Source organism: Hibiscus syriacus, unplaced genomic scaffold, assembly GCF_006381635.1.
Source record: "Hibiscus syriacus cultivar Baekdansim isolate YM2019G1 unplaced genomic scaffold, ASM638163v2 tig00016563_pilon, whole genome shotgun sequence".
NCBI classification, from domain to species: domain Eukaryota; kingdom Viridiplantae; phylum Streptophyta; class Magnoliopsida; order Malvales; family Malvaceae; genus Hibiscus; species Hibiscus syriacus.
In genome coordinates this window covers 1,031,186-1,050,489 of record NW_024062387.1, presented here as the reverse complement: position 1 = coordinate 1,050,489, position 19,304 = coordinate 1,031,186, and the positions used below count along the sequence as shown (strand labels likewise).

The 19,304-nt window shown below is 35.1% G+C and overlaps 1 protein-coding gene and 1 pseudogene across 1 annotated transcript; one reads left to right on the top strand and one right to left on the bottom strand.

Moving 5' to 3' along the window:
- The first annotated feature begins 11,073 nt into the window (after positions 1–11,073).
- Positions 11,074–11,892, top strand: LOC120208459 (annotated as a pseudogene).
- A 4,664-nt stretch (positions 11,893–16,556) lies between these two features.
- Positions 16,557–18,706, bottom strand: LOC120208457 (pentatricopeptide repeat-containing protein At2g46050, mitochondrial). The gene has a single exon (XM_039207740.1). It carries the CDS (start codon positions 18,671–18,673, stop codon positions 16,844–16,846), a length of 1,830 nt encoding a protein of 609 aa, XP_039063671.1. The 5' UTR covers positions 18,674–18,706; the 3' UTR covers positions 16,557–16,843.
- Positions 18,707–19,304: the final 598 nt, after the last annotated feature.

Here is a 19,304-nt window from a genome sequence, read left to right as displayed (position 1 = left end):
AAAGAATATAGTAAATTTATGAAAATAAATAAATGTAAAAATGTAAGAAAATGTAAAGAATGATTGTCATCTGAAAATTTTAAAGAAAGTTCCTTATATTTAACATAATTTCTTTTACAAGATAACAAAAAGTTTTCATATTTTTGATCTAAACATAAAGATTAGTTCTGAATATTACTCTGCATTAATATTAAAAACTATAGGAAGATCTTCAGTGGTCCAATTGGAGAGTGTTTCTCCAGGAAGGCATGGTCGAATCATATCCAAGTACTTGCCAGTCTTGTTGTTATTCGTGATCATGTTGATAAATAATCCATTCATAGCTTCTTCAACTATGTCTTGATCTTTCGTCAACTTTTCTTCTTTAAAGGCTTCAACAAGCTGCTGTTCCACATTAATTATTCCCCCTGATCTGAATGTTGTCCTCAACTGTGGGAAAGACATGTGTTTCCAAAGGATTTCTCCTCCTTTCAATTTTGCCTTTCTGTCTTCACATCTTCTTTTCATCTCTTTGTTCTTTTGCTGAAGATTGGGCTTAAACCCCAGCCCAAAACGGTCTTTTTTCATCTTTATATTGATAGGAACTGAAATCCCTTGAAGACTCTTTCCTAGACCTTTCCCAGCTTTAGCTCCGATACCTAAAGTTTGTTGTACCGTCATCTTGGTGCAATCAGACAATCTGGGATATGGAATTTTCCTTCCTTCTGCAACAAAAGTTGTATTTACAAATTCAAGAGCTCGAAAAGAGCATTCAAGAGCTTCATCATTGGTGTCGATATATGGAACATTGCTTGTTATAGACGCAATGATTTCTTCTTCAGCACTGACACATATTAGTTGTCCATCCACAACAAATTTCAATTTCTGATGTAATGAAGAAGGAACGGCTCCTGCTGAATGAATCCATGGCCTCCCTAATAGACAATTATATGTGGGGTGGATATCCATCACCACAAAGTCAATATTGTACACTACTGGGCCAATTAACAAAGGTATTTCCATTTTCCCAAGCACTTCTTTTTGGGTACCATCAAAGGCTCGTACCACATTCTGATAACTCTTCATGTGTGATTGATCCAGAGGCATTCTTTGAAGTGTAACTAGAGGCATCAAATTGAGGGCAGACCCATTGTCAATCAATACTCCTGGCAACACATGACCATGACAATGTGTCGTGATGTTTAAAGCTTTTACTGACCCCATTCCGCCTTCTGGTATTTCATCATCTGTGAAGGTTATGTAATTGTCGGCGGCTATATGTCCCACAATTCTGTCAAGTTTATTGAGGGATATATCTTCGGGGATAAATGTCTGATTGAGGATTTTCATCAAAGCATTCCTATGCGCTTCTGAATTCATCAAAAGATCAAGAATAGAAATTCTCGCCTGTTGTTTGTGTAGTTGTTCAACCACACTATACTCACTATGTTTCAGGAATTTCAAAAATTCTTGAGCTTGCTTTTCTGTCACAGGTTCATTGAATGCTGGAAGGGATTCATCCTCAAATACCTTCTGAGGTATTGCCATGGCTTTTCCTTTTGCTTTCACTTGTTCTGAAGCATTAGATGTTTCGGGAGAGTAACATCTCCCACTTCTCGTAAAGAAACCGACTTCGCTCACTGCTTCAGATGTCGATGTTGTACTCAAACTCTGTTTTTTCTCTTCTATTAGAGAATCAGATCCTCCTACCATTGAAACATTGGTAGTATAATTCCAAGGTACCCTGCGGGTATCTTTGTATGGAAATGGTAGAGGAGTGGTAATGACTACTTTTGGCCTTATTGGTGCCGGAATCACCGTGGATGATTTCACATTAATGATCACAGGATCATTTATTCTTTGATTTGGTTTAGAATCCTCTGATGAGCAAACATCATCTTCTTTTTTCCCGGGTTCTTCTTCAAAGAATTGTATTTCTCTGTTGTTCATCAATTTTTGCACCAAGTTTCTAAACTCAGGACATAGTTGAATTTTATGCCCTTTCTCCTGATGATATTCACAATAATTCTTGCCTTCATTCTGCTTTGGCCTGAATTGTTGTGGAATTATACCGGCTAAAGAAAGCTGTTGAAATATCCAAACAAATGGAGATTTAATTTCAGAAATGTCAATCTTTGCTTTCTTTCTGTTCTCTTCCTGAATTGTATTCACGTTTTTATCTCCATGATTTGGCAATGGATGACTTGATGTGGATGGTGTATTGAATTCCAACTTCCCAGTGTTGATCAAATTTTGAACTACCCTTTTGAATGCTAGACAGTTTTCAATAGAATGTCCTGTAATTCCTTCATGGTAAACACAGTGTGCCTTTGTATCATACCAAGGAGGGAATGGTGGTTGCATGGGAACCAAAGGGTAGGGCCGTATAACATCTGCTTTTAACAGCGAATCATAGATCTCTGCATATGATACTGGTAAAGGTGTAAAAGATAACCTTTCATTTTCTTTTCGAGATCCTCTGGACTCTGCTCGATTAGTGTTTGTTTCCTCTTTCTTAACCCTTGGTTGGGTTATTGTAACACTTTTCGATGAATCTTTGCTATAAGAATTGGCATTGTTGACCTCATTCTCCTTTTTCCGGTATGTAGGTCTTTTGGAACTAGACCCATCATTCGATTCAATCTTGCCACTTTTCAAGACATTTTCAATTAATTCTCCAGAAATGACCAAATCTGCAAAATTTCTGGTTGCATTCCCCATTAGATGATTTAAATAAGGGGCCTTCAATGTATGGACAAACATAACTGTGGCCTCTTTTTCTGACAAAGGTGGTTGAACTTGAGCCGCAGTGTCACGCCATCTCTGGGCATACTGTCTGAATGTTTCATTATTCTTTTTCTCCAAGTTTTGGAGAGTCCATCTATCAGGGACCATGTCTGTCACATGGCGATACTGCTCTAAAAATGCTTTAGCCAAATCTTTCCAGGATCTAATGTTGGCTTTGGTCAATTGAGTATACCATTTTAAAGCCGGTCCTGTCAAACTATCCTGGAAGCAGTGAATTAACAATTTCTCGTCCTTCACATATCCTGCCATTCTTCGACAAAACATAGTAATGTGGGATGAAGGGCATGTAGTACCGTTATATTTATCAAATTCGTGAGCTTTGAACTTGATAGGGAGGATTAGGTCTGGAACCAAACTCAACTCACTAGCATCAAATCCATAGAATGATTCAGTTATTTCCACGGATTTCATTCGCTCTTCTAAACTCTTGATCTGTCTGGTCAGTTCTTCATTTACTTTTTGTTTCTCATTCAGCTCATTTAAATCTGGGATCAAATTCTCAGTATTAAGATCCCCTACTTTCACATCTGATATAAGTGGATTTTTGCTTGAAGATGCAGGATCCACTTGTTGATCTTCATGTGATTTGACTTCTTGTAATGCAGATGTACGAGCATTGATTTGTATAGGGGTAGTACCAGAGTGATAAATTGATTCTGGTGGAAAACCTAGAGGATATATGGGTTCTTGGTCAAAAGATACAGGATTTTCAGGCATTTTTCCAATAATAGCCTGCCTTTTAAACATATCCTCTATCTTCTTCATCATACTGTCTTGTGAATTTGTAATGCTGGCTTCAATTTTTTCCAACTTCATTCTCATTTCTTCTTGTTCTTTATGATGCTGTTCTTCAATACGCTGTATTTTATCCTCCATAATTCTCTTAGTAGCTTGTCTAGTACCGTAGTGATGTAGTATTTCTCTTTTGGCCAGAGTAACTGCGATTGAAAAATCTCTTAATATTATTTTTTCAAATTTTAATTAATGAATTTTAACTTAATAAATAAAATAATTCATAGCGAAAATTATGAAATGAATGATGAATGTATGCAAAATGTATGTATGCAAAAAGATATTGATCCCAAAAAGTTAACTGTCATAGAACAACTTTCATCGGCATACAAAAGTTTCTTTATAATAGTTCAGAACTACAGATAAGGCGTAGCTTTCCTATTAAGCTCTATAATTTCTTTCATTAACCATGACACCTTCTTTCCACACTTAGAAACTGGATCAACGTGATGCTCAATTATTTCGGCTTCAACAGCTAGTTCCCCAACATATCTGGCAACCTCGCTCATTTGTACCATGGCCTCGAACACCATATTGCTTCTTTCTTCACTTCTTTCGACATAGAACTCAGTTGACTTTTGCCATCGTTCAGTTGTTCCTTCAAGAGTTTGCTCTAACTCAGTGATTCTGACTTGACAATTGTGCAGAATTTTTTCAAGATCTCTAATGCGTCTTCGCAGTGAAGCATTTTCCTCATTACTTTCTTTGAGATCATTAGGTCCTAGACGAACCTTTTCTTGAAACAATGATTCTTCCAGTTGCAAAATGTAAGCATTAAACTCTGAGTTTTTGTTTCTAGACTGATCCAAATCCTCTTCAAGTTTTGTTCGTGCTTCTTGCGTTCTTTGATTAAGCTTCTGGATTTGAACATCTTTGTTTCTGCATCTTTGCATCCAATTGCTAGCCACCTCTTGTTCTACCTCAAGTCTGGTATTGAAATTTTTCCTTTCCAGCTCCCATTTTTCTTTTTCAACATTGGATTCTTCCATCTTTTGGCCTCTGACTTCAAGTTCAGCAATCAACTGGTTCATCTCAGATTCAAATCCCTTGAACATGCTATTTTTCTCGCCTTCAAATTTAACAAAGATGTCATTCTTCATCTCTTCTAAATCTTTGGCTCGATCTCTTTCTCTTTGCATTTCATTCATGATCTCACGGTGTTCAGCCTTGTGTTTTATAATTCGCTCTCGTCTGTCGACCTCGAAATCTTCCATTTTTTGCTTTCCTTTTTCCAGGCTTTTGAGTAGACAGCTATTCTTCCCTTTTAGATCTTCAACTCGTCTTTTCTCAATGTTCAATTCTCTGGTCATTTGTACCGTCGATTGACTGGGTCCTGATGCTTTTCGGGATTTATATAACTCCTGGTAATCTTTCTGTAAGGCTCTGTACTCATCCTCACCTTTTTCTTTATCTTTTCTCAACATTGCACATTGTGACGAATGAAAGTCAATGTCAACCCCCAACATAGCTTTATCTTGTCTCATTTGCTCTAATTCTTTCGACCAGCCATCTCTTTCTGCTTCAAACTCAGCTCTCAGGATTTCAATCTCTGATGGAACCACCTTGATGCGATCATCCATAGAAATATCCTCATTTTGATCTGGTAGAGGAATATTTTCATTTTTCCTGAATAAGCTCCATTCTTCATAATCAGGAGTTAGCATTTCTTTTGCTGCTTTAGCTCGGATACAAAAAGTTGTTTTCCAAGCTGTAACGGCTTCCATGATGTTTCTTTTATAATTTTTGCTGTGGAATGCAAACTCAGATGACTGTAGTCCAGCAGTGACAGGTACAAATTGACGACCTTCATACTGTCTTATAACCAGAAGTGGTGCATATCCAATTCCTCCCCATAATCCGAGCAGCATTATCCAGTTGTAATTACCACACCTGTAAAAGAATTCCCTTTGGATTTGCCATGGGGCGCGCCAAACAACGTCATTGCTTTGCAAATTTCTAAAGGTATTAATCCACATATCCTTCTTAATTTCTTTCGGCCATTCCTGCTCTAGAAATTCTTTTAATGGTGAGTAATCCGTATTGAAGCGTCGGTATGAAACCTTTTCTGTTCTCCAGAAATGACTACGGATCCAAACATATAACAACTGGGTACACCCTGAGAATCGTCCACCTCCTAGCCTTCTGCAAGCATTTAACGATCTGAAGGTCTCTGCTAGGATGGCAGAAACAGGGTTAATCTTCTTTGGCAGTTGTTCAAACAAGTCTACTACTGCAGCTTCAATATATCCCAATACTTTTGGGAAGATGACCATACCATATATACCCAGAGCAAATAGATCGAATCGTACTTTAGCGTCTGGATGACTCTGAATAAGCTCCCTGATATTGGTCCAAGCAATGCCTTCGCTTTCGCCTTTTTGTTTTGTACGGGATGCTACCCATTCTTCTCGTACCCCAGCAATCTTTGCTAATTTAACTCGAAAGGGCTGAGTTTTAATTGACTTTGAATATATTCGACTCTCCAAAGCACCTTCAAGATGTAACAAAGTTGTATATTCTTCAATAGTAGGGACCAAGTCCTCCTTATTGAAAGTGAAGCAATTGTACCCTGGATTCCAGAATTGAACTAGGGCTCTGAGTAATTCATCATCAACTTCAACATAGAGCAAATATGGGATGTCTCCGTAAGTCTGATAAAACTGCAATTTTTTGTTTGAATCCCAACTTTCCCAAATACCTCGCAAATCTTGCAGATCATTTCTTTTTAGTGAAACTGAAGCATAACTGGCCAAGTCAGATACATAATCATCTGGCAGACTATCTCCTTCTTGTCTTTGTAAATCTTCAGCCCACTGTCTTACTTCTGAGTTTAGAATTACTTGACTTGAACCCTTTTTATCCATGGATGAAGGTTTTCCAATGAGACTATTAACACAAGGATCAATGTCTTTTATCCTGTATGATGCTATGCAAACAGAAAAATAAAGAACACACAAAAAGAAAATAAGTTAGTTTAAAGGATAATAACATTTATTTAATTTAAACATGCTTTTCTAAATAATTTAAATAAACATGTAAAATAAATTAACAGGAAAGACATAATTCATTTCTCCTGTGTGTACACCTATTTTGAACAAAATTTCGGCATGACTTCTGATTGGAAGAGTTTCTAAGGTTTTTTTTATATGCAGGGTTTCGGAACTAGGAGTAAAGGTACCCGAATTGTCCTTGTTAGTGCCCCCTTGGGTTACTAACCCTCAATCCTAGTCCATTACAGACTAAAATGCATCGAGTTCAATTCGAGGGGATACATTTCTCTATGCCTGACACGGAGAATAAATTCTCACGAAGACAGAGAGCATATGAACCCCGAAAGTTACTTGCTAGGTCTGACACGGAGAATAAATTCTCACGAAGACGTTGCTTTCACTTTCACTTAAAAGGGACAACTCAATTATAGAGCTTTATGTTATGCAATGCAAGTGTTGTGTGTGAGGAGAAATGTTAAACTTTTGACATAAAAATAAATACTGAAATAAAATACTTGCAAATAAAACATATAAATATTATAAAAATAATAAATATAAAAAAAATTTGAAAAGAAAGAATTAAAAATTAAATATATAAATTTTTTTAATTTTTAATAGAGACAATTTATAATTAATTTTTAAAAGTTTGACCAGTCCCCAGCGGAGTCGCCAAGCTGTCGTAACCTGTTTTCGTCCGGGCACGAAATATTTAACTTGACGGGAAAAGTGATGTTAATAAATAATTTTGAGAATAATTTGTGAGTCGCCATCGACCTTTTGGATTAGGTAGGTCGAATACCTAAAAATTTTCTTTTAAAATAGTTTTTAAGAAAACCATTTTTAAAAGATGAACTGATCTGCGTTTTATAACCAAAAATTCGTTCTTTTTAATAATAAAAAGGGATTCGTGGTCGGTTACGTTTAGGGAAGGATTAGCACCCCTACAACGCCCAAAATTGGTACTTTTTAATTATAAATTGTCTCTATTAAAATGCAAAAATATATTTAATTTATAATTCTATTAAAAAATATTTATTTATTAAAAATATCCGAAAAGAACTTCTAGGTGCTTTAAGACAGCTCTTTTCTTTGATATTGATAAATATTAATTTAAATAATATTGTTTACTTTTTAATTTTAAAATATCAGAATAGGACATCCAGTTGTATTAAGACTGTCCTTTTCTTCGATATTAAAAAATTTTATATGTATATTTATGAATATATATATAAATATTTAACAGTATAATAAAATAAAAATATCACTAAAACAATATATTTTAAGCAATAAAATGAAAACATATAACTAAATTATGAATAAGATAAAACTAAATCTAATTCCTAATTAATTAAAATTATAGGGATTAAATATATTTTTTTCTAATTTAATAATTTAATGACCAAAATAAAATTATCTAAAATTCAAATTTTATAATAAAATAAATTAAAAGTATGAACTAGGGACTAAAAAATTATTTATTAAAATTAAGGGATTAAATCTGTCATTTATCCTAAATATATTATTTTAATTAAAAAGACTAAAATGAATAAAATTAAAATTCAAAGACCGAATTAAAATTCTTATAAATTCAGTTTAGTGACCAAAATGTAAAGTTTACAAATATGAAGGACTGCGGAAGGGATTTAACTATTTTGTAATTACGCGCATAGTCCTTCCCGAAACGACGTCGTTCGGGAAGGACTATAAATGTCCAAATCGGCTGGCCCGAAGGGCCAACCATTTCATTCCTCATTTCCTTCTCTCTCTCTAAACCGAGAGAGTTTTAAACTCTCTGCCTTCTCTCTAGCTTCCCTCACCGGAGGGAAGCCGGTCACCGGTCGGCCACCGTGTGCCGTCGTGAATGTCACCGTCGGCCACCGCATCCGGTGGCCGGAAAAAATTATTCTTATACTAATAGATAGATCGGACCGTCCTAAGGACGGTTCCGATGCTCTTTTTCCTTAAATGGCTCCCAATCGGAGCAGATCTGTAAATATACCTTCGGTATTTTGGTTCTCCGGCGATGTTCAGTGTTTCCGGCGACGGTCAAGGCTTCCTTGGTAAGCCTCTTCTTCCTTTTTCTTTCTTTTTTTCTTCTGGTTCTTTGCTGCTGAGATCGTTGGTATAGTTTGTTTTTCTCTGTATTTTTTTTTTGTTTCTGTCTCTTCTTTTTGTCTCTCCGTCTCTCCTCTGTTTTCAGGTGGGTGGTGGCTTTTATAGCCACCACCGGTGTTCGTCTCGGACCGGTCCGAAGAGGGGGACTCGGTGAGTCACCGGACTACCAGTGGTGACTCACCCTGTAGCCTTGCATGGACGGCTGGCGTTGATTTTCTGGAAGCATCATTCGGGACGTGGCAGCGGCGGAGGCGGTGAGGGCTTCTGGAAGCAGCAGCAGCGGCGGCCACGTGGCCCTAGGGTATCATACCCTAGGGTTTGTGCTGGATGAGTGTGGGCCGTTGGATCTCTCAGATCCAACGGCTGTGATGATGAGGCGGCTGGGATTAGGTTTAGGAAACCCTAACTGGAAATCTACACATTTAGGGTTTCTAGTTAGTTTTGGACCGGTTCTGGTTGGTTTGTAACTGGACCGGTCCAGTTGTAATTGGGCCTGTAAATATTATTATGTATTTAATATATTTAATATAAATTAATAATAATAATAATAATAATAATAATAATAATAATAATAATAATAATAATAATAATAATAATAATAATATTAATAATAATAATAATAATAATAATAATAATAATAATAATAATAATAATAATATGGATAAAAAATTTAGTATCTTCACTAGCAAAGTGGTAGAAGTATGAAGACAGGGACTGAATAGTGGGTGAAAACCAAGATGGTCTTGCCTTTTGGACAAATCCAAATCAAGAGTCAAAAGCAAATGGAAACGGAAATCCCACATCGGATGAAAAGACACTAGAATGATGAAGGTCCCCTGTAGGGTGGGCGAGCAAGCACGGGAGAGACGGTGAAAGAGGACATAAATCTGATCATTCATATGCAAAGATAGGTGGCCCATAACATACATAAATCAGACATTTTTCGTTTTGGTTTGGGTTCGGGTCCCTTGACAAACATGTTTGCTTTAAGCTTTAACATTGGTTTTGTCCCTACGACAACGAAGACTGTTCTAAATGACTTATTTAGTCACCCCCCATATATTTCTGGTGCACAAGTCACGAAAGCCAACAAGCCTCGATAAGTTCTAATCTACTCTATAATTCTCTCGGTCATTAGCATGCACATGTAATTTTCTTTATCAAATGAATATATAGTTGAATTTGTGAACATTGATAGGAGAGGGAATTTTCATTTTAGACTGAGAAAAGTCATTCCCTCGATTAATTCAGTTTAGTTTTGAATGGTTTGATCGGTGCTTAGTTATGCAGTTGGTTTGGTTTTGTTAGATATTTTAATAAGTTAACAATTTCTCGAAAAAAATGGTAATTTAAGGTGATTACAAGATAATATAAGTTCATAATTATAAAGTTATTTGAGAATAAACGTACATACACCATGTAAATAGAAATGTTTAAATCTAAAATTTTAAAAAAGAACAACGCTCTATTTTATTATTAAGATTATTTAATAAATTAACAATTTCTGAAAAAAATTTAATTTACTGTGATTACAAGATAATATAGGTCCATAATTGTAAAGTAAATTGATAATAAACGTACATGCATCATGTAGATACAAATGTTTAAATCTATTTTTTTTAATATTATCTTTTATTATTAAAGTTATTTAAAATTTAAAATTTAAAATTAACTTGATATCAAAAAGTCGACATATAAACATGTATTAATATTTAGGCCAGTTATGAGTTGGGCCATTAATATAACAGATGTTTGTGTCATTTTTCTCAACTTTCATTCTAGTTGACAATAAATAAGTTATTTAGTATCAACTAAAATTTAATTTAAAACAATTTCTCTCGTTTTCTACAATTTTGATTCAAATAATATAATATTTAAAAATATATTAATAAGTTTTTTAAACATTCTAAAAAATGATAATATCTTTTAAGAGTTAAAGCTTTAATGATATTTAATTAACTACATCAATTTAAAATAATAAATTAAATTAATATATCATTTTATATTTTAAATTAATATCAAATCATTTAATTAAGTTGGTTACATAAAATTAAACTTATAAAATATTTTTACCTGAATTAAATCCTATACTAAAATCTGTGAAGCGGTAATCAAGAAAAGATATGAGGAGAATTGAAAGGCGATTAGTGATTTTGCCCGCGGCTCACTCATGTTTCCATTGACTTCTAATTTCACCCGCATACCGTACAAATCCAACATGACCTTCCAATCACAACTATCCACGAATGTCACAGCCAGTGACCTAATCACCCACAATATAGTACTTAATAATTTCTTTGCCAACCAATGTAGCTGAAAGCAGAACCTTTCCCTTCTTCCACACTTCTATTCTCTCTCTTAACTCTCTCTCTCTCTCTCTCTCTCTAATCACGTAAATATTTGCTTTTATAAAAACTTATTCATGGGATTTCAGGTTGGTTATACCGAAGTTTTATTACCAAAACTCTTCGTTCACACGCATTTGGTTTCTGGGTTTCATCCGCCATGTAATTGTCGTTTTATTCAGCTACCTCGGACTCTCCGTTCTCCTCGAAACGGATATCACCCGGAAAGATACCCGGTCCCGAACAAGACCCTAGAATCCGCCCGTATCGGCCCATCGGATCCGGGAAATCCTTCCCGTTATGAAGTTCGAGGAGCTGGTCGTCGCGGGAGATCCGCCGGACAGTTGCGCTGTTTGCTTGTACGAGTTCGAAGGAGGCGAAGAGATTAGGTGGCCGAGGAACTGTAGGCATGTTTTCCATCGGGCGTGTTTGGACCGTTGAATGGACCATGATCAGAAAACATGTCCGCTCTGTAGAACACCATTCGTGCCCGATGAGTTGCAAGACGAGTTCAATCAACGACTCTGGGCTCCTTCCGGGGTCGGCGATTTACTCAGTGAGTACATTTCGGTTCCGGGATTGTAGATTTGCGTTGTTTTGTAAATGAGAGAAAATTGTATCCATTACATTACGATTTGGTTCACAATCAAGTTAACTTACAAGAGAGGAAAGAAAAAGTTTTCCATATAAAGTCGTGCAGTTTGAAGTTTACAAAAAACAGATGAGTCCAGGTTTTAGTCTAAGCTGCCCAATGGCTACCCACGGAGTCAAAGAAAACCTACTGATAGTAGGTTGATTTCTTTCATATGGTGAATTTATTGAACTTGGATTCTGTGCTTGAACCATCTTTGTTCTCAGACTCTGTGTTGACTGTCCCTAAGCTGCTCCGTAACACTAAAAACAGTGACATCAACAGAGGAAGTTGGTCTAGGTATTTTTGCAATGGGGTGTGAAAATTCAACATCAGCTCCTCATGTATGTACTGGTTGGGGTTTCACTTTCTGTTTCAGCTTTCTTTATCTTAATACTAAAAGAAGAAAGTGTATCTATGGAAAAAGATATTAGCACACAGCCTCAGACTCGGTGCCTAAACTTCAAAGCGACAACCATCTAATTGCCTATTTGTTGCCCCCTGCCTAGAAACTGCCTCTTTTCTAAATCATGAAAGCAGCTTTGTATTTGCTATTGGGCTCCCTTAAGCTGTGAAGTAATGCTCCAAACATGTTCAGTTTTGTCCAAAATTATGCGCATAAAGTCAGTCCAACTCCAAAATCATACCTGGCCATAGGTGTCGGAGGCGTGGAACTGTTATAATTGTACCTGGCCCAAGCAATCCTCTTACTCAAAATGCCATTAGTCCCAAATAAAATTCGGTGCTAGTATGGACAAAAAGGTTTAAGGACCAAACTGAAAATTTTACCAAGTTCAATGGCCAAATTGAATTTGATAAAAAATTGATCCCTGATTTTTTGTGTTTAAATTAGTCATGGCATTTAGGAACGATTCTCATTTTTAGTCATATCAATGTCGTCAAACTCCCTGTAACATCCCAAACTACGGGTTAGTGACCAAATTGTAAAATTTCAGAATTTGATGATAAAAGTAGAATACTTGAATAGTTCAATGATTTATTTGAGGATATTTCTTGAAAGTTTTTAGTAATTATCCAATGAATTAAAGGGCAAAATGGTAATTTGTCATGAAAGATATTTTTATCCCTTTATTAAGAGATAAAAACATGAGAAGATGAAAGCATTTCATCTTCTTCTTCCTTTCTCTTCTCCTCCCGTAAGAGCAAGGGCAAAGGTAAGTTTCTTCATTAGTTGATTATTTGTTCAATTCAAGGTTGGGTTTTGATTATTAGATGATAATTAAGCTTAAGGAAAGCTTAATTTGTTCTAAAACAACAAGATGAAAGGTATATGAGAGATTAAAGATTTTGAGTTCTTGAATCAAATCTTGAAATAGAATTGATAAGTTGAATTTTAAGTTGAATTTGACTTGTCATCTATGAGATTAAGAAGTTAGAAGTGTTAGAATTAAGTTTGAATAACATGAAAAATTTGATATGATTATTGAATTCTATATGGAGAATAGAATTCTAAGGTTTAAGATTAAATAAATAGATATAAATTAGTTTAAGTATGTATACTTGAGGTAGGAATATGAAAGGGGATGAAATATGAAAAATTGAAGCAAAAATAGAGAATTTTCGTGTAATGAACAGTAATTTTCTGGGTTGGAACGAAAATTTCCAGATTATGCAAAGGGAACCGATACCCCCTGGGGGGGAATCGATTCCCCCTAAATGAAAAATTGAACTTTTGGTTCATTGAACCGGCTTAAGTTATTAACATCAAATTTAAGGTTTAGGCTTCTGATAGTCGTTTTGAAATGTTATATTTATGTAGATATTGAGCCTAAACAAGTTCTGGAATAATCAAAGGATTAGGATTGAATCAAAGCAAGCAAAGCTAAGGTGAGTGCAATTTAATTGTACTTATGCTATCGGAAAACATTGGCTCGCGGTGAGCCAGTGACGGAGTTACTATGGTAAGAAGTGACTCCTAAAATGTTATATGATTGGTATGGTTCTTATGAGTGCATTTTAGTTTATAGGATTATAAGGAATTGGACTTGTGATAAGTCTATTTTCAATAGTTGTTGTGTATGGATTATTGATTATAAGGATGTGAATGACATAAAAGGTATGTATACTTGATTATATGAAATGATATTTGCTTATATGTGCTATGTGATTTATGTGATATGCCATATGGGAAAATAGAGTATGAACTTTAGGAAAGGATTATATGATGTATATATTAACATATGTGAACAAAATAAGACATGCATGTTTACATGAATACATGAGAAATAATATAGGTAATATGATATGAATCTATGTGACTACGTGAGAAAGAATATATGTCTATGAGAAGACATAAGAACAAAGTATAAGATATGTGATATATGAATATAAATTCATATGAAAAGTGACATGTATTACATGAAAGTAAACTACGTGATTATATGCACGTGTGAATGTGAATCACATGGAAATGTTCTACGTGTAAGTGAATTATGTGTTTATGTGAATATATGAAATAATATAAAGAATAATGCCCATGATATGTGTCATGAGATCTAGAGGTATAGTTGGCATGCCAAGAGTAGAGGGTCTACGCGGTCATTCGGGACAAATTCTACGTGGTCCTTCGGGACGTATATGTATTCTTTGGAGCATGTATGAGGTCTTTTGAGACACATGTTTGATCCTTAGCATATATATATGATTCTTAAGGAGTTTATATGAGGTCCTTAGGGACATTATATGGCACTACGGTGCAATTCTACGTGGCACTTCGGTGCATTTCTACGCGGTCCTTCGGGACAAAATTCTACGTGGCACTACGGTGCAAATTTATATGAGCTGTGGTGACAGCATAGTGCACAACCTCACAGTACTCGCATACCTTAAGTTCTCAGTAATGTACATGGGCCTATAAAAGACATTGAAAGTGTTTACAAGATTCATATGTGATATTGTGTGCATTCCTAAGTGAAATGTATTTGTTATATGAGATTGGTAATTATTTATGCAATAGTGAGATTTGAAGTTTATATTATATGCTGATATAGTATATAAAGAAATTAGTGATGAAATGTTATATGGTTTTCTTATATATTTTATATGCCTCACTAAGTCAACGACTTAGCGTGTGATTGTTTCACGCGTAGGTTATGAGAAGATGACGGTTGATAAAAGTTACTCAAGACAGGTCAGTTTCTCCTTTCCATAGATCAGATCAGAAAAGAAATGTATAATGTGTATTTTGTAATAACGATAGGGGTTGGCATGTAAATAAATGATTAAATTTGATAAGTTCTAATCGGTTTTGAAAAGTCATACGAATGAGTTTTGTAATGTTTTAATGAGTATATGTAATTAATAATATTCAATTTATTTTGTTAAATAAATTTGGAAACATAGATGGGAATTTTTATAGTGATGAAAGGTTAATTTTTATAAGTTAATATGTAAATTTCGGAAAACACTGTAGCAGTTACTGTAGCATGAACAGTAACCGCGAGTTTGAACAAAATTTTCCAGTATCTTAAAGGGGAACCGATTCCCTGCTACAGGGAATCGATACCCCCACTGTTCATAGAACTATTCACTGTTCACTATTCATACCGTATTTTTACTGTTCACGAATACGTATTTTTGAACTCAAAATTTTATAACAAGCACAAGTGAACCATATATGGTCGTATTTTCTTAATACAAATTAAAATGCTCGATTATTTTGAAAGGAAATCGTTTTAAAAAGTCAATGTGACATCTCGGACTCGTATTCGGGTCGGGTACGGGTTGGGGTGTTACACTCCCCCAAAAAAAAGTTTAGGTATTAATATGGACAAAAAAATTTAGGGACTAAATTGAAAATTTTACCAGTTTTAATGGAAAAAAAAAACTTACTTATCCCTTTTAAGAAAATACGTTATTCTACAGACCAAAAACGTGATGTTTGATTTGATCAAGTCCAATGTCTGAATCACACAAACAATTTTTTTTTTCTTTAACAAAGTAACGTTTTAACTACAAATAAAGTACGACGGTAGGTTTCAACAGGGATTCTTTCTTGCCAAACACTACTGCCTGAAAAACAGCAATGTCCGAACAAAAATGGGGTTGGCACTTACACAGGTTGCTTAGCTCAAACTCACCCGCCACTTAAATAAATAAGGATTTAACATTAATGTAAGATGTTCCACTCTTCCACTTCATGTCTGCAGATATAAGACGGCACATAACATAAGCGACATGAGAAATCTCATCCAACTTCGGATCGAATTAAATGGTTTTCGTAAATAGGAAAAGGCGGCTGCATGTTTGTTGAAACAGATCTTAATCTCCGAGGCTATAAGGTGATAGTAATGGAATTGGGCATTTCTTGCTGGTTCTTTGAGTGTCAACAGATTTAAGGATGTCTTGTAATGCTAGATTCCTACACTTCATTTTCTCGATTGGAGACTGAAGTTTTTCAGGCCTCCTTGTAGTCGTTTCTGATGCAACACAGGGAGCACTATAAAACTGACATATTCAAAGTAAAATATTGTATTTTCTTCTTTTTCAAATTTATACACTAGTACCATGTGATTTAAATCCATACCAACTACAACAACATCTTACAACTGATATGATAAATTCGACAACTTAGGTTCCGTACCGACTTGCAAGCAGCAATGATTCATCAACTGTGATCTGCAGTGAGTATAAAAAAATTCACTCTCTAAACTTGTAACCAATGATCTATCATATAGTTGGAAAGAAGATAGACATGGTTCTCTAGTAAGTTGGAAGTTGCCAGACTTTAAAGCAAACCTTCCAATCAGCTTAGAGGACACTTAAATAGACTATCGTTAGACCTATTGTTATTGCTAAAACATTTACAAAAAGTTAAGCAGACGTAATCATTCAAATCATTATCATAACAACCCATTGACATCTATCAGTCGGCATGATATTGTTCATCGATTGCATAAAAAAATGACATATGAGAATGAGATATATTTCAAGATAGAAGATTCAAAACCATACTGTAGTAAGAACTGTACTCATTATCAGAACACTTGACTCGGGATTAATGGATCATGCAGATTCATTTAGAGTGCGCAAACCCTTACCTGAAATCATAATAAAAAGAGTTCAAGAGCAGTCATCCATATTACTGAAGAACATATCCAGAGCGGTCAATGTGTTGTATTCATGCTTCGCTGGACCAGGCGAGATTGGTTATATGACCAAAGTTATATCACTTGAGGTGAACACATTACATCCGCAGCAACCTCCACCTGGCTACAACCAGGAATTTTGTAATCACAATGATCTGTCATCATTTTCCTAACATTTTCCACATCTAACCATCTTCCTTTAGAAGCATACATGTTAGAGATAAGAGTATAATTAACAGGTTTGTTGGGCTCCAAGGCAACAAGTTTTTCTGCAGCCCACTTGGCCAATATTATGTTTCCATGGATGCTACATGCTCCTATGAACGCTCCCAAGGTATCTGGTGTACATGCAACCGTCTGAGATGTCAAAACATTAAAAGCCTCATCGAGAAGGCCAGCTCGACCAAGCAGATCGATGAGGCAAGTATAGTGCTCTGAATCTGGAATAGTTCCATAGTCATTCATCATCGTATTGAAATAATGAATCCCCTCATTCACTAGCCCTCCATGGCTGCATGCTGAAAGAATAGCAAGAAAGGCAATTTGATCTGGCTTTACACCAGTAGCTAACATTTTCTCGAACACTATAATACTTTCTTTTGAATGACCAAGAAACGAATAAGCACCTATTAGTGATGTCCAAGAAACAAGATCAGGCTCTGAAACTAAAACAAAACATTGCAACGCACCATCAACGTGACCGCACTTGGAGTACCCGTGTATTAAAGCATTTGCAACTGATAAAAAAGACCCAAACCCATTTTTGACTACATACGCGTGGACCTGAGACAATTTAGCAGAGGTGGATAAGACACAACAACATCGAATTATGCTTGACATGGTTAATTCATCTGGACAGAAATTTTGTAGCCTCATTTCTCTAAGAAGCTCCATAACCTTCTCCGCATCTCCATGCTGTGCATAACCCACGATCAGAGTGTTCCAAGACACAACATTTCTGGCAGTCATTCCATCAAAGGCATTTAGAGCATCATACAAATTTCCATTCTTTACATACATATCAACAAGTGCACTTGCCACAGGAACATCTGAATCAAAACCAAGTTTAATAATGAGATCATGAATCTGCCTTCCCAGTTCATCAAATCCCCAACTACAGCAAGATTTAAGCAAAGAACAAAAGGTATAGCCATCCCCCTTAACACCTTCCTTCTTCATCAAATCGAAAAGCTCAAAAGCCTCTTGTGTTAAAGAAGCCGAAGCATAACAAGAAACCATCACATTCCACAACACCAAATCTCTACAAAACACTTGATCGAAAACCCATCTCGCTTCTTCAACAAGACCACATTTCCCATATAAATGAACAAGAGCACTGCTCACAAAAGAATCATATAAAAACCCCAATTTCACTATAAGACAATGTAATTCTCTGCCAAAAACGACGTCATTTACCTCAGAGGAGGCACGGAGCAAAGAATTCAAAGTTATATGATCAAAACCTACGTTGTTTATCAACATTTTCTTGAAATAATAAAAACCCAGAAAAAGATTCGACTTACATATCATTGTGTTCCACGCCACCAAGTTTCGAACACGCATTTGATCGAACAATTTCTCTGCATCGGGAAATTGTTTGCACGTTAAATTTAGCATTCGAGTTTGCAAAGGCAGTTCGTTGTTCATCCCTTGTTTTATTATGCGCGAATGGAATTGTTGCCCTTCTTTAAAGAGACCCATTTTGGCCGAGATTTTGAGGGCGTGGGAATAGAAGCCGGTCGACTCGGGATGAAGCGCCGACGCCGTATTTCTGAGTGTACTCGATGAGAGAGATGGATTGAGTTTCGGCCTCAACGCGCGTGATTGGGTGGCTCTCTCTCGAGTATTGATGAAGAAGATAACTGTCGTTTGAAATGGACGATGGAGATCAAAGGAGTACCGCATTTCGAATGCATAGAACCGGACACTGGGGAGTTGACCGTTGCAAAGAGACCACAGCCGCCGTATAATGAAGTAGAAATCACATTATCTCAAAATTAGCCCTCAGTTGAATAATTATTTTAATTCTTAATTTTCCTTTAAAATATTTTAACTTTACCTTTATAATTTATTATAAATAAATATTTTAAATTTAATTTTTAAAATAATTTATTTTCATAGAAATATATAAACAATTACTTAATTATTTTTCTATTTCCAAATAAAACAAAAAATTATTTTTAACTTAACATTTATAAAATATAAATTATAACTTTATTAAAATATAAGTAAATTCATAACCTAACTTGATAGTTAAAATTTTGTATAATTTTGTGAAATAATTCAAATTAAAATCTTAAATCTAATGAAAACAATATATTTTGTGGTTGTAATTTTGTTAGTTTAAATAATACATATTTTGATAGTATGTATTGTCAATTATTAAAAAAATTAAACGAATATTATCTTATAATTATTTAAATAATTAAAAAATAAGAGAATAAATAAACGAATAAACAACTAGTTTACCCAAATATGTACGGTATATAAACCATTAAGTGATTTCAATGATTAAAGAGAATACTATTTTCTTAAA